This window comes from Protopterus annectens, chromosome 8.part0, assembly GCF_019279795.1.
Source record: "Protopterus annectens isolate FY-2018-M chromosome 8.part0, PAN1.0, whole genome shotgun sequence".
NCBI classification, from domain to species: Eukaryota; Metazoa; Chordata; order Ceratodontiformes; family Protopteridae; genus Protopterus; species Protopterus annectens.
In genome coordinates this window covers 722,979,714-722,995,747 of record NC_056741.1, presented here as the reverse complement: position 1 = coordinate 722,995,747, position 16,034 = coordinate 722,979,714, and the positions used below count along the sequence as shown (strand labels likewise).

Here is a 16,034-nt window from a genome sequence, read left to right as displayed (position 1 = left end):
ATATTTTAATGTTATGCAAAATGTGAAAAGTCATTTCCAATATAAACATTAGGCTGCCACAGGAAAAAAATCTTAGACAAAGAAATATATCTTTGCGTTTTACCCAGACATTTTCCAAACTTGGTCTAGAGAGGATCCTGCTGGTAGCAAGCTAAAGATAGCCAGGCCAAACCCCTCTATCAACAGCAGCCCATCTCCCCAAATCTTATTTAACAGAAATCACTAGGAACTACCAAGCAAATACAGAATATAATCAGTCCAGTGACACATGGGCTAACAAATTACCCCCACAAGTTCTGCCTGGCACACTTTATAAGAAGGTCCTGACAGGACACCCTCACTAAACATCCAAAACACTGGCTCAAACCAAAAGGAACACCACCCGACACATACTTATGAAGACAAACCAATAACTCAACAAAGGAACTTCACTTCTGTTACTGATTTGAATGGAATCACGGAAAGAAGTAATTGAAACATGTAACCAAAACAGGACAGGAACAGAATGGCTAGTGAACAGAGAACTTTAATCGCCGCATTCCAGCCAGTTCCAGTGCAATACAACAGCAGCAGTACCGATCTCGATGCACCCATCTTCTGGTCAATATCCCACCCTCCACCCCCCACTTGTGAGCAACGGCCAAGACACTTAAACCATTCTAACTGGTGGGGTGGGCCTGCTCTCTTTCTCCACTGTGTCTTTTTATGACAACCACAAAATACTCACAATCATACAAAGCAGTGATGCAAACTTGAAATTCCCAAAACAGGCAATGCCCAAATCCATGGTGTATCCTACTATCAAGTTCGTGGAGTTACAAAAATCAAAGATGACGACCAGGGACATCTTTGAATGAGTCCTATAAGGCCTAACTTAACCAAATCTGACTTGATCATCAATAATGTACACGTAGCTCATGTTCTGCACATACAAAGACCAAATGGCACAAAGCAAAACAACAAAGGCAACACCCTCCCAAAACATGCCAGGGTATACAGTCATATACTTTCCAGTATCAGTACAGACAGTCCCCAGTATAAGGATAAGATCAGTTTTCAAGTCCGTATTCAAGTCAAACTTGTATTGCAAGTCGAAAAAAGTACATATGGTTCTTATTAAATGTTACTTAGTCAAATGTTTGCCCCAGTCTAGTGTTTATTTTACTTTTGTTTGCATATAAAATACTTCAGAAACACTTCCAAATTAAAATAAACTTAATACTGTAATAACAATACTTTAAGTACAGTGTAATAACAGTAACTATGTTCATACACTACAGCACAGAACGTTCCATGCAAAAACATGTACATTAAATTAAACATACCTATTTTTAAGCTTCACTTTACATTACTGTACTACAGGCATCACCCATGAATGTTTTCTACTCTTTCCTGAACTTTCAGACCTCTGCCAGACGACCTACTGTCAAACCAAAACCCTAGTGAGCCACAATGCCATTTACCCATTCTACGGTACAGTAAAATAACTGCTGCAATACTGTACAAGACAGAGATCTTCACCAATAAGATCAACACAGAGCTCTCTTAACCAGACTTCTTGCTCTCCGTGAAGACAGAAGTAACTGCTCCAACAAGATGTAGAGCAGCTTCACAAATGGGGGAAAAACGGGAAAAGGAAAGTACAACATAAGTCATCATTTTTATGGTAAGAGTTGGGCAACTTTAAAGATTTTTTTATTTATTTTCATGTCATTTCCAACATTGTGGCAGTCCATTCTTATCTCTGGGTCATCCTTATGTCAGATGTCTGTAACCCGGGGACTGTCTGTACTGGCAAACTCCTACAACATTATTTACTAACCGTACAAAAGCAACGACATGATCTACTTTTTCAGCTGTAATGCATCTCTTAAAACAAAAGCTCAACTATCAAATAACCTTCTCAAACACCATGAGGTGGACTTCCCCCAAGAAAGGCAAATAGCATAATCCTTCTAGGATTGGAATAAATATTCTAGATTCCTATTAGAAAATGTGAGTTATTAACCCATAGGTACATTCTTACCCATTTCATTTAACACAGAAAGGACTTTATAAGTAACACACAGTCAAGCAATTGTTGCAGAGATAACCAAATACATCGAAGAGCTGCTATGCATACACATACATAGAACTGCAGAAGGGAGAACTCAGTCTCATGCTATGTGCACACACACACACACACCTCTCCCTTCAGCAATTCTCAGTCTCACTGAGACAACCCTCTTGCCTACTTGAACAAGCCCTCCAACTTAGCAGCCAGATAAGAGGCAATTTCACTGACCACTTCTACACTACTCAACTTATCCACACTTCAGTATGTTTCCACTGTGACTTGCAGCAGTGAACTACAATGAATTTGCATCACTTCTACTTTCTGTCTGGAACACTTCTCTCCATTTCCTTCTAACTCAACACAGAAAGAAAAAAAACTGCAACATTATTAGTCTCCCTCAACAGAATCCAGAGATGGTTTAACCACAACACTGCAAGAAGCAAAACCATTCACCAACGCACCTGTACTGAGAATATACTAGCAAGACCTCTGGTTATCAGCCACCCTTCCCTATACTAGTATTCCATACTTAAATAATCTAGCAGGTGTTGGTCAACTGACATGCAGCAACTAAACAGGGCAGAGAAGCTCCTCGCTGTATGTCAAATCAAAAGAGCAAACATCCCACTGCAGATACATATAGAAACACACCAGGGAGGCTCCAACAAAATACAAGAATCTGTTAAACAACAAACAAACCTACAAGCCTACCCAAACCAGGCAAACTCAGACAAAACAAAAATATCTGTAAATAAAGTATATAAAGCTCTCTTTATAAAGCAATTATGGATATTGCAAATTTCTCCAGGGGAAACTATAAAAAACACTTGAGACCAACTTATGGTTTATACACAAACACAATATATATACCAAGTTCTACTACAACAGCAATGTAAAACCTAGCACAGCAAAAGCTTTTCCGCCATACCCCACTGAAAAAGCATAAGGGGTTTAGCTAATCCCACTCAAACTCTACTAGTAAACAAACCGCAGCAGAACAGCAAAGAGTATCCATAAAAACACAATAAAAGTTGTTCACCCACAGCTCAAAAATAACAAACAAAGAATAATATAAGCACGACAAGAACTATACATCGACTGCACCTCTTTACGAAGATGCAATTTCGTTAACATCACGAATTTAGAACTGGAAGGTGGAGTGGGGGATTTAAAAGTAGTACCGTTTGGAACATAGTACATAACATTTTAATTAGCTGCATTAGACAAGTACATTGCTCTATTTTGTAATTTGCAAACAAGTATATGTAACATGAACAATGTAGTAATTTACTAGAAGTTAAACGATGCCCATCATACCTCATCACTTGCGCAGACTTTTACTAAACTAAAAACAGCCTAAATACTTTGCCAAGTTCACGCTAAGGCACACACCTCAAAAACTGTTGTCAAGGCCAGCAGCATCAACAGAATGTTCTTGTTCGGGTCTTGCTGGCGCACTGTCTCCGTACTACACCAACATACTGTCAAATACACTGCAGCATAAAAGGTTACCGCATTGCCAAAGAACCTGAACATAAGTGGTCGCCTCTATAACGCAGAGTTGTGAGCTACACACACTCCTTATACACTGCAACTCGCTATAGTCAGTCAGTCAACAATATACCAATTAACCCCCAAAAAAAGATGGCAGGCTGGTTAAGAACTCGCTCGCTGAATGATCTAGCTCTTGCATATATAATCACCATTACTTGATCTTACACTGTGGTCTGTAACATCATACTCACTTCTGTTGAAATTGCATTGTTTCTGGAACTGCCCTACCCATTCTGTTTATTTCCTATTCCAACACTACAAGACCATGTACCTGGACACCCAAAAACATCCTCATGCGCTGCAACTGTCAACAAATCGGATACCCAAGAAAGGAAGTCCAAACACTGGCGTCCCACCCACAACAAGCGAAGACCTGCCTCCAGGAACCCGCCATTTCATTTCAGAATTTCCCTCACCAAAAGCGACCGCTGGTTGCTGCGGCAACACCTGAAACTATACGTTCTCAACATGACAGAAGAGACATTGGCGTTTACTGCCACCGCACTTTTGCACAAATTGTCCGGTGCACACAAAGACTCTCAAACAGATCAGCTGCTGTTCTTGAACTCCAGTTTGTAGGCTATACCAAATATAATAGCAAGCAAGTATCACCAACAGGCAACTGTTTACTATTCATACAATGCTTTAATAGAATGTACAGCAACATTGCAATTAAGTCATTAACAAGACGAGTCTTTACCTGTATTGTAGACGTGCAATTCATCCACGATACCTTCGTTACCTCCTCCAAACACCACGATCAGTTCCTTGATAGAGACAGCCCTATGTCCGTGCCGTGGTCGGGGAACTGGCCCAGACCAACCTACTACCCTCTTCCACCGTGGCTGCAATACCACTGAAGTCTGGGCAGAAACTGTGCCAGTGGGAGAGGATGCCATACTGTGATAACGGAGAACAGAACTGCTCCGTTACCCACACGGAAAACCCCTCCTGTGGCACAAATACAAAGAGATCTACAACACGCCACAAGCCCCAGTTTAAGGCAATCGGGCAATGAAACTGTCAAGAATAATTTAATCAAAGTACAACTAGATTAAAAACTCGGCAATTAGCCACAGTAATTGTTCACTCCTCAACTTCTACCTACAATCCATGGGAGCCGCCATTTTATATAAGCCATCAGAAACTCAAGCTAGAGTCCCACAGACAACGCTACCACTGATGCATAACGCCCGTTTTCGAAACAGTAGTTACCCAAATGCAAGACGTCCCAGTTGCAATACTTCAACAAACAAATCTCTTCAAATAGGACCCTCAGACTCCACAAGAAATGAAAAATAGCGAGGATATGGGAGCCGCCATCTTGCAGCGACAAAACAATCCAGTGCGCGGGGAGGGGGTGGAAACAGAAAGATGGTCGCCTGAAGAAATCCCCAAAACAATTAATTTATCAGTTCCAAATAGCAGCTCCTTAGAAGCATCAAGAATAACTTGTGCTGCAGTATTGTGTGCCGGTCTGGGGTAAACTTTTCTAATAAGCTTGAAAAATGAGTAACAGCACAACTAGCTACAGTTGTTCCTCCTTCACGCCTCCCTGGGAGCCGCCATCTTGTCAAACTCCAGATCTTAGCCGCAAACAGAAAAGAAATATGGGCTTGCAGTCTAATATACAGCTGCAGGATTAGACGTGGAAACGCTGCTAATAACTATACTCACAGAAAACAAAAGCGCTAACTTTAAACAGAAACAATGTAAGGAATAAGCTGTTTTCAGTTTGACGTTCAAGCACAGTTGCAGATTTTCATGCCTTCCTGGGAGTCGCCATCTTGCCGAACAGTGACAACAACAATGGTGGATGGGATACCGGTAGAGAGGGAGGGACTGAGCTTTGAAATGCTAATTCTACAACATTACAGTGTGAAAGTATTCTCCAATTACAACGAACATCGTTTTGTGTATTACACAATAAAATATTATATATTACATTGTTTTTAAAATATATGTTTCGAACTTTTTAGGGTGCTGTCTTGTTATAAACTCCACTGTCAAAACAACTAAACACGGTGGATAAAGTTTTAAGTGTTGGAGCTGGTAGGGCACTGCAAATGTTACATTAATTTGTATGATTTTTTTTTTAGATTTCTACGTAATACATTGATTAGCACCAAACATATAAGGGACTACTTCCTAACGTAATGAATACTGCCATTTTGCAGCAAATTCTCTCAACTCCCCAGAGTCGTGAATGGCGAAAAAAACAGTTCCCGGATGTTAAACAAGTTAAAATCTCTGTAGTTTTAAGTGAAAGGCCAACTATTACCAACAGCTGAGAAAGCACAACTAAAGAGTTGTAGTTGCCTGGAACCTGTTAACGTTATTCCGTAATAAATAAACAAAAGACTACCTGTTTAAAACGTTTTATTGTCCAGAAAGTTCGGGGTACTTTTTATTAATCACATATATACACCTTTGCTTCCATTTATACTTCCACAAAAGGAAGTCTTTGAAATGCTCTATTTTTTGGGTGGGGTGGGGGGTCTTGTCCATTGCCTCCTCCTTGCACCACGAAAATATTAAAGCAGTATTATGACCCAAGCATCTTGTACGTTAAAAATTTCCAGGCAAGGGGAAAAAAGTTTAATAAAAGAGCTTTTATTTGAGCAGAAACAAACCCTTTCAATGTAGACTGTTCTTGGACTTCAAAAATAATGTTTCATCCTCATACACCTGATTCGAGTAATGTGGACAATTTTAATACGGTACTGGCTTTTTAAAATCTCATCTAATTATTATAAGTTTATCTTCATTAACAGTAAATGTAACATTTTGGTTTACGAACCACGCCCATATCAGCCTAAGTTTTCATCAAATGTGCCCATCTGCTAATGCATTCAATGGTCTTAGTGCTCCATAGAGTACCGCTTGGTGTGATAGGCACTGTGCACTTCACGTTACTAGGAGTTTCCTGCTATTTTCCCTAAAGTCTATTCCTAACCTCACAGGGAAGTGTGATTTACTTTCATTTGTTCACAACAAAGAAAAAAATAAACAGCAGCTGTTTAAAATTCCAGTAGACAGTTATTAGAACTGATGTACAACATGTGGACTGATAGCATTGCCATCACAGTTACCAAGAACTACAGTTAAGGTACTTCTATTACCTTCAACTGTACTAACATCTTCTGGGTGTGGATCAATGTAACAGTAAATTATAATGGATATATTTCCACTCTGGGAAGTGGACAGTTGATCCCTTCCAGCACACCTGTTGTTTGAAGTCCTCTAAGTACACAACATGACCATATTAGTGGCACCAATAACAAAGAAAGCATGCATTTTTATCTCTGCTTCAGAAGAAAAAATAAAATATATTGTGTGGTACAACTCTGCAAAATAGTTCATTAAAGTCTACAGATTTTATGGTCTTTTGATGATCTGCTTATATTTTTCCATCATTTTTGTCACTAACTGATTTTCAAATGTGTTTTGGTATCCACAATCCTACAGGAACCGCAAACACTTGTTTGGTATTATAATTTTATACTGATTAGAAGACCACGTTTTTGCCTGGATGTACCTACTTTTCAAGGACATTTATTTCTTGTTTTCAATGTTTGCAGGTTGAAAGATAGGCTATGGCTGTGTTTTCAACTTTCAATGTTTTGTTAAAGCATGAGTTCATGTGGCAGCTTTTAAAGGTGTATTGCATTTTATGAGTGCACAGCATCTGGTAAGTTAAGTCCTTTTTTTTTTAAACAAGAAACATCTTTATTAAATTATCATGTATGACATTGGCCATGTTAGATTTATAAATCACAATAAACCATAATGACAATCTCAGCTACAAGCGTTACACATTCCAAACCATGCAACAAAACTGTAGCTGCATCACCTTTGACATATGCAGTCACCATCAGTCAACCATTACATAGCTCATTCAAATCCTGCCTTCTTTTAAACCTCGTTCCTCCTCTGCAAGTACCAATCCCACAGTTCCCATTTTTTCCTATGTAATCTTCTCCTGTCCTTTTCTAAAGATCCCAGTTCCAGTTGTTTTAATTCTGTTACTATCTTCACCACTTCTAGTAAAGTTGGTTTAGACTCGGATTTCAATTTTCTAGTACTTGTTTCTTGGAAGCAATCAAAATTTGGCTCAGCAAGGCCTATGTCTAGGCAATTCTGAGTTTGTATCATAGCTCAAAAACATTTTACTAGTCACTCAACCTTGCTCACCCAGCATCACCAACAGAGCAGGGAATCTTTAAGGTCTACCTGCTCATTACACTCTCAGAAAATATATTCCCAGTTACCTCTTTCTGCCTCATCACACCTCCAACATTTGCTGTCCACCCGAGGAAAATTCTTTGAAGTCTGCTTGGGGTATAAAAATACCTATGCAAAGCACTTTCAGGGAGATATACATATAGCCCCCCCCACATTGTTTCTGTGTGAATTACCTATTTAATCATTCTTCCTAACCTCCTCTAATTGACTCACAGTTTTCATGCAATATTTTATATGCTCTAATTATCCCTTTCTTAATGGCAACTTCTGTTCTAGATTCTACTAAAAACTCTACCAGTGCTGGTTTTTCATGTAGGACCACCCCCATTTCTTTCTCTTTGCCTATACTCCGATATCAATCCTTGACATGGAAGGCAATCTTTAGTCTGCAGTCCGAATAAGTTCTTGCCATCTACCCCCATTCTACTACCTTTCCCTCTCTAGTTATTTGCTCCCAATACCTTGGTTCTTTTGACAGTTTTCTGTAATACATTCCCGCTCCTCTTGCCCTATTGTCTGTATCCCTTATTTACAGTCATCCCTGTCTGCAGAATCTCCTTTCTCTATTCCCATGTTGGCTTAGTTCTTAAGACTATATGCTACTTTATAAATATAATATTCTGTATGATTACTATTGTTCTATTGTTCTCCTTAAAGGTCTGCATCCAAAATCAGTCTCTCCCTGGTACTTGAGCTTCTCCCATTTCATTCTCATCTCTTTCCGCTTTGAATTATATTTTCCTGCTTGTGCTCTGTATATGTGCCTTAACTGTGTTGCTCTGAAATACCTCTTCAGCTCAGGTAATCCCAATCCACCCTGTTCTACTGGAAGAATAAGCTTATCTAACTTAACTCTTGCTGTCTTCCTCTCTCATATAAAATCCTTTAGATCTTTATTAATTGCTATCAACAACTTCTCCTCTGGTTGACAAAAATATGCCTGACCAGTGTATAAGACTAAAGGGACTAAACATTTTAACTGCTTGTATCTTACTATCAATAACCATAAAACAGAGCTTCCATTTTCTCTGTTTTTGTATTATTTTTGTTTAGTCTCTTCCCACATATCCCTAGCTGCCACACCAGTATAATTTTTAATCCATACTCCTAAATACTTGATTCTGTCATGTCCCCATAAGTATGGCTATTGCTGAACTAGTTCGTATGTTGGTACATAATTTACTGCTATTGCTTTTGTTTCATTGATTTTGTATTCCAAAAAAATTTGAAATGGTCTATATGTTCCACAACACTAACGTCTTTCTGTTGTCAGGTGTAAAATAATGTCATCTTCAAATTGAGCCCGCTTTTCTTGACTACCATACCAATTATATCCTTCAATTTTTGAGTCACTTTTTTTTTGCTAGTGGTTCTAAATGTAATGCAAATAACAAAGGAGCAAGAGGACATACCTTCCCGGTTCCTCTGCTCAAGCAGAGATTATCAGAGAGAACCCCCACCCACTTTAATTTTCCCCTCCAGTCCTTCATGTATCCTCATTATCAACCTTATAATTTTATCAGGGAATGCAAATGCTTCCATTGCTTTGCTCATAAAATCCCAGCTTACTCTGTCAAATCCTTTCTCTGCATCAAGACTCACTACCAACAGTGGTATTTTCTTACATTCTGCTTCCCTATGGATCACCATTGGTCTGTTCATATCATCAAATGTTTACTTCCCCTCCACAAAACCACACTGATCCATATCTGTCAATTCTGGCATCACTTTTCCCATTCTTTTAGACAAACACTATTAAAATCATGATTTAGAATTTAAATGGGCCTGTATGAAGCTGGATCTGATTAAGCTTTACCCTCTTTAGGTAGTACAACTACTACCGCTTTCTTCCAGGATGTTGGTACTTCTCCTCCTCTTAAAATACTGTTAAAAAAAAACCTTCCAGATCTTCATCAGTTTTTTTCCTTCCCAGCTTCCAAACTTCCACAGGAATACCATATAATCCTGGAGACTTTTCTGTAGATTGGTTATACATCACTATTTTTATCTCATCTCCTCCTATATTAACTGTTAGTAATTGAGCCTCCTCTCCTTCTAACCTTGGCATATTTAATTCTTCCATAAACATTTTCATTTGTTACTTTTCTTCATTTCCATATTTCTCTACTTTATACAGACTTTTATAGAATTTCCCAAATATTTCTAATGCTTCTACAGGATCCCTAGTTATCTTCCTTGTAATAAGCTCCCTAAGCTTGGTAACAGCCCTTTCTACTTTCTATTGTCTGAGTCATTGTGCTAAAAGTTTTTATGCTCTAGAGTTATCTTAAAAACAGTTCTTAACAGCAATCTTTCTAAACTCATGCGTATTGTCAAGGTAGTCCATTATTTTCCGTTTAGCATTATGTAGTTACTCCTCTTTTTGTTCTATGAGATCCACCCTATTCTGCAGTACTTTATTAGGCCCCGTAAATCATTCTTGTTACTTATTTACTGCATCTCCCTTTCATTTCCACCCTAGTTTTAAATTCCATTTTAATTTTATTCCACTCCCTAGCTTTATTTTCAGAGGAAGTTTGTCTTCTCTAGCTCCTAAATAATTTGTACTACCCAGTTTTTAAATCCATCACTTTTCAACAGATAGGTGGGAAAGCACCAGTGTCTCATTTATATTTAAATTACCCTGTGTTTTTATTTTAGTTATTATTGGCGCATGATCTGTAACAGTTATTGGGTGCATATCAAGACCTTCAAATAAATGCACATGCTCCTATGAAATATAAATTCTGTCTAGCTTAGCCAGTTTTTGTATTTTTGTGGAATATGTAAATTTACTCTGAATTCACATCTTCCATGCCAAATATTTTCATAAATTTCTTTAAAAATCTACCCTCCTTTGTTACATTTCCCTTTCTGCCCCCCCCCCCAAACACATCTTCACTCTTGCAACTCAAACTCCAATACCCACCTACAAGTAATATTCCTTGGTGAAAGCTGGTTATTTCACCCAGACATTTCTTTAGCTCTACTATAGCAGTTTTTGGTGAAATATAAATACAAGCCAATGTAATCCTGCTCCCTTGCCAGTAGCCCCTTACTACTACAAATCAACCATTATGGTCTTTTTTTCTCCTCTTCTATCACTACTGGAGCTCCTCTTGCAAGTAATATAATTACTCCTCTCTTCCTTTGCCCAGTGTATTCTGCTGAATGACCACCCTGAAAAAACCTTTCTTTATCAAATTCACATGTTCAGTTCTTTCCAAGTGCGTCTCCTGTAGCATTGCTATTTGCACTCTACATTTTTAAATATAGTTCACTACTCTTTTTTGGATTTATATGCAAGACCATTAACATTTAAAGACATTATAGAAATAATATTTTGAGGGATTATTATTCCCACTTTTTATGTCCAACAGCTTTTCTATGTGTCTAGTTCCAGCTTTTGAGTTACATCCATGCACTGTTTGGCTGGTTAATCTTAGCTGTTTCTTGTCATCTCCATTTCAGCCTATGTCACATCTTGGAGAAATTTTTGTTTTACTGAAAACCCTCAAATAAAAATATACGAGCACACACACACTACCCCCAAACCTACTAAATAGTAACACATAAAAACATGTACATCTTCAAATATTGAAGTTTTACCCCTTAATAGAAACGTATGTTCCAAACTGACAGCCACACATACAGATTCCAGCTAAACAGAAAGACAGCTTATCCATGGTAGAACATGTGATTCTATTAAGTGCTGTCTGGTTTTGCTTTATCTTTACAGCTCTCCCAGCTTGGAAACACTTGAATGCTTTAAAAAAAAACATTTTCTCCAAGCCATTTCTCTTTATCAGATTGTCTGCTAGTGACATGAGAACCAGACACAGGACCGTTTACTGCAAAGAAAGATTTTATAATATTCAATATTCTTTTTCATTCACTTGCTTTCTGTCAAAACTTGTTACTATATAAAGCTAACACGGTCATTTCCCTATGCAAGAATGAGAAAAAGCACACTATTTTTTCTTTCGTCATGCTCTTTTAACCAGCTCCCTTTTTTACACTGCAGTGCCTACATTTCTTTAAACAATGAGAAAGTTAGAAACACCTATCTACATTAATATCCTCATTACACTTAAAAATAACTGAAAAAAATATGTTATAGCATGCAAAGAAAATCATGTACCACTTAAGTAATAGCATTAAGAAAAAAAATGTATTACTTAACTTTCTCCCTCCTCTTCCCCTCTCCTGAGTATTTTTTCAAACATTAACATGAAGTAGGGCATAGGCTTAAAAGTCCCCTATAAGTTAAACAAAGTCCAACATTTCTAGATGTTCTTGTTCTGTCCCGTTTCACAAATATAACTACTGCTTTGTAATTCCACATTTGTCAGTTTCCAGGTTACTGATTTTAGTCTCCAAATGTTAATGACATGAAGTAGGGCAGAGTCCCCTACAAGTTTAACAAAGGCCAAGAAAGCCCAATATTTCCAGATTATTTTGTTCTATTCCTGTTCATCTCTATCAGAGGTCCTTGTGGTTGTTAAACTAGTACACACCTATGAACCTGTACACATCAAGGCACTTAACTCACCAGACTTCCAAAATGGCTGCGCATTGAGTAATAGCTTCATTCTGCCTCTCAGTTTGAAAACAGAAATATAGCAGAGAAAGCTAATGGACCTAGATTTCTGGGTAAATTTCAGTTACTGACTAAAAAGTGCACTGCATAGATGCCAGGAAAAAAGAAATATAAAGAACTTAGATGATAATCAGCTACAAAAGTTGAGGGAAAAAAACAGACTAGGAAAATTACTGCAGTTGTTCAGAAAGAAGCAGTGCAAGTTTCAGACATGACGTTCAGTAACCCAGAGGAAAGTATAAAACAGCTGCACAAAGACCTGGTTAAAATAAACAAAACACCGATGGAATATTCCAAACAAACAATAAAAAGCTGGAAAAACAGAAGAAGCTTTTAACAGATACTCAGATAAGGTGACAGAACTATAAAACTCAGAGGTTGAAATGAAGAATAGGCTGGCTGAATATGAGACTACACAAGAAGAGATGTTTAAAAAAAATAGAATTAGAGGACAGACAGCGTAGGGAAAATCTTAGATTTTCTGTTGTACCAGAGAAATTGTAAGGAATGGATTGTATTAATTTTATGAAAGTAGAAATAAGCAACTGGAATGTTATTCCACAACAAGAATTGTTAATTGAAAGGGCACATTGTCTGTATGCTCCAAACCTGGCTATGACAGAACAACCTAGACCTTTCAATAGTAAAAATGCAATCTTACCAGCAGGAGGAGTTGATTCTGACAAAACTGTGGCAGAAGGACAAAGTACTAAAAGTGGGATACAGCAGAATGTTTATGGAGAACTACTCATTGCACACCAGGCAGAAGAGGAATACATTTATTCCATTATATAGGGCATGCCAAGAAGCAGGCGTGAGATTCAAACTACTGTACCCAGCTATCCTCAAAATATTTTTCGCTGGAGAAACAAACATTTCTGATGAAGTACTTGCCAAGGAAGAAATACAAAAGTTTGTCCAACAAAAAGTGAGCTGTGAAACAGAAGGAGTTCTGGCTTCTTCTTGTTCTGGTAAAGACCATAGAGATACTGTGCCAGTGAAACCTTTCCCAGTGTTTCAACAGAAAATGATTGAGAAAAAAGCACAGATGTTGACTAGAAGAATTGAGAGTGCACTGGAAATGAAGCAGATAGAGGGGTTTGGGATTAAGCCTAGTTATGCATCTCAAATCTCTGCCAAGTTCTGGTATCCTTAAGTATAAACAAGGCCTTGGGAGATAAAACATTTATAAGCAGAGGCCTGGGAGATGAAGCATTTACAGGCCACCTGTGACCATTAGATACACCGGTGCAAAACCAGGGATGAATTCTGTGTTCCCTGTTCAAGTTACACTTGAATTGGGTTAGGGAAGGACTCTGCTTCACATGGATGGGGAGTCTGTTCCAGAGAAGGGGTAGTTTCTCGGATAAATACCGGTCTGTCCAGCAGGCCCTATTTGTATCACAGGCGCTTATGTCTTTAGAATGGGTAATTCTGGTGCTGTTTGTTTTATGGATATGCAGGAGGTCCATCAGAGTGGGGTATGACAATGCATTGCATGTCAGGCATAGACATTCCCTCAACAGCTTGTAGGAGACAGAATACAGGCATAAGGCTTTGAGGCAGTCTGCATAGAACATGTTACTTACCCCACTGTATTCTTTTAGTGAGGGCCTTCTGTGGACATTCCAAATGTTGGATGTGCCTGATTAGGTAAAAAAAGAAAAGGGGCACTGTACTCAATAGATCTGATGAATGTTGAATAGAATGGAACAATGACCTCTTTGGGCCTAGATGCCGTACCTTTGTTTATACATTGCACAATATACAATGATTTCCTCACTACTGTAGACATGTGATGGTCGAAGGCTAGATTACTGTACGTGTCCCCAAGTCCCTAACTATTGGGTTAATTCCTAGTGGTGTGTTGCCAATATGATAATTACCATGACTGATTGACTTTCTAAAGGATACTATTATGCATTTCTTGGCATTTAGTTTTAGTTCAGGACTCTGGCAAATTTCCTATGTCAGCCCATCCTGGAGAATATTAATGTTGGTGGTGGTTTCTATGTCTGCTCTTAATTTGCAATCTGCAAATTTGGTCAGCCAGAGGCCCTTGATATTGACCTTGATTTCAGTGAAGTAAAAGCCAAAAAGGAGCGGTCCCAGGACCAATCTATGAGGGTCTCCACTTGTGAGTAGCCTCTTTGTAGAGGTGGACTCCACAAGTCTAACTTCCTGGGTCCTGTCTGTGAGCCAGATGGCTATCCATTGAGTGACAACAATGCCTCAGTGGGGTATTGTGTCAAATGCCTTGGCCAGGTCAGGGCAGGCAGTGTGAACCGCTTTGTACTCATCTATTGCTTTGTTGACCTTATAATAGAAGTCCACCAGGCTGAGTAAGCATGACCTGCACTTGAGACCAAATCTGGTTGGGTTCAGTGTTTGGAGGTTTCCTATGTCATTATCAACCATTTCCACAATTATTCTTTCCATGGCTTTGCATACGAGACTAGTAAGACTTATGGATCTGTAGTTTCCAGCGTCTGTAGGTGGTGGGCCCACCTTTGTGCAGCAGAGAGATGACTGTTGCTACTCTCCATTCATGAGGCACAAAGCCTGTTTGGAGGCTACAGTTAAATAGCAATGCCACAGGGCCTGATAAGTTGTTTCATGCTATTCAGAAAGGCATTCTGGGATATTGTCTGGGCTCACTGAGGCAGTGTTCTTGGTCTTAGATACGAGTACTGAGGACCTGTTCCATTGTGATAGTAGGGGGAGCTATATTCGACAGTATTTCCTTAGGGGAGGTTGAGGGGCAAAGTTAGAGGTGAATTTGTCTGCCAGTAGGTTTGCTATATCTTCTGGTTCAGTATAGGGGGCTCCTAACAATAAGCTCTACACACAATTGTGTATTGCCTTTGAAGTTTCAGACATGGCTAAAGAATGCCTTGTGGTTGTCCTTGGCCTGGGAGGTCAAATTTAGTTTTGGGTGACTTTATTTGTCCACTTGAGTAGTTTGATGAGAGTGGTTTTATCCTGCTAGGTCCTACACCTCCTAATTTTTGCCATGATTATCTTCCTTCTGTTATACAACCCACTGATACGATTCCACCAGAGTAGTTTTTTTTTTTTTTTGTTAGTTCTGTACTTCTTCCTGGTGGATACCGCAGTCTCTATGCAGCTATTAACATGCTTGTATAGGGTTTCTGTCAGCAGTTCCGCATAAGCAGCAGTGTTCTCAAGGTTTATGGGGGCTTGAAATTTTGCCAGGTTATCAGTTAATAGTAGGAAGTTAGCCTTAGAGTAGTTCCTGAACATTCCATGGTTAGCTGGGGTTCTGGGTTTTATTTCTACTTCAAAGGATACCATTTTTTAGTCTGAACTTACCAGAGAAGATATTACACTAGGGGGTATGCAGCACTCTTCCATATTAGTGGTAAGGATCCAGTATGTTTGCGCACCTCATCAGCATATCGACAATTTGTTTCAGGTAGTTTGTGTTTACAAAATCCAGGATCTCTGTGCCTCCATGTTTAGTGTTCTATATGATTCCCTGTTAATAGTGGGGTAATAGAAGTTGCCCATAAATATGGTATTGGGTTGGACAATGAGTGTTTCCAAGAAGCTTAAATA

General features: G+C 38.7%; 1 protein-coding gene across 4 annotated transcripts in view; it reads right to left on the bottom strand.

Annotated features, from left to right (window-relative positions):
- Positions 1–16,034, bottom strand: part of HCFC1 (host cell factor C1) — a 3,865,385-nt gene that overhangs the window by 3,377,898 nt on the left and 471,453 nt on the right. For 2 of the 4 annotated variants that reach the window (XM_044080172.1, XM_044080173.1), the window contains exon 1: positions 4,311–5,480. The exons of 1 other annotated variant lie outside the window; for it this stretch is intronic. In XM_044080172.1, the coding sequence (XP_043936107.1) occupies positions 4,311–4,509 (199 nt within the window). In that variant the 5' untranslated portion in view covers positions 4,510–5,480. Of the gene's footprint in view, positions 1–3,801; positions 3,923–4,310; positions 5,481–16,034 lie in introns of those variants that run through there. One more of the 4 variants, XM_044080174.1, reaches the window with a different exon arrangement.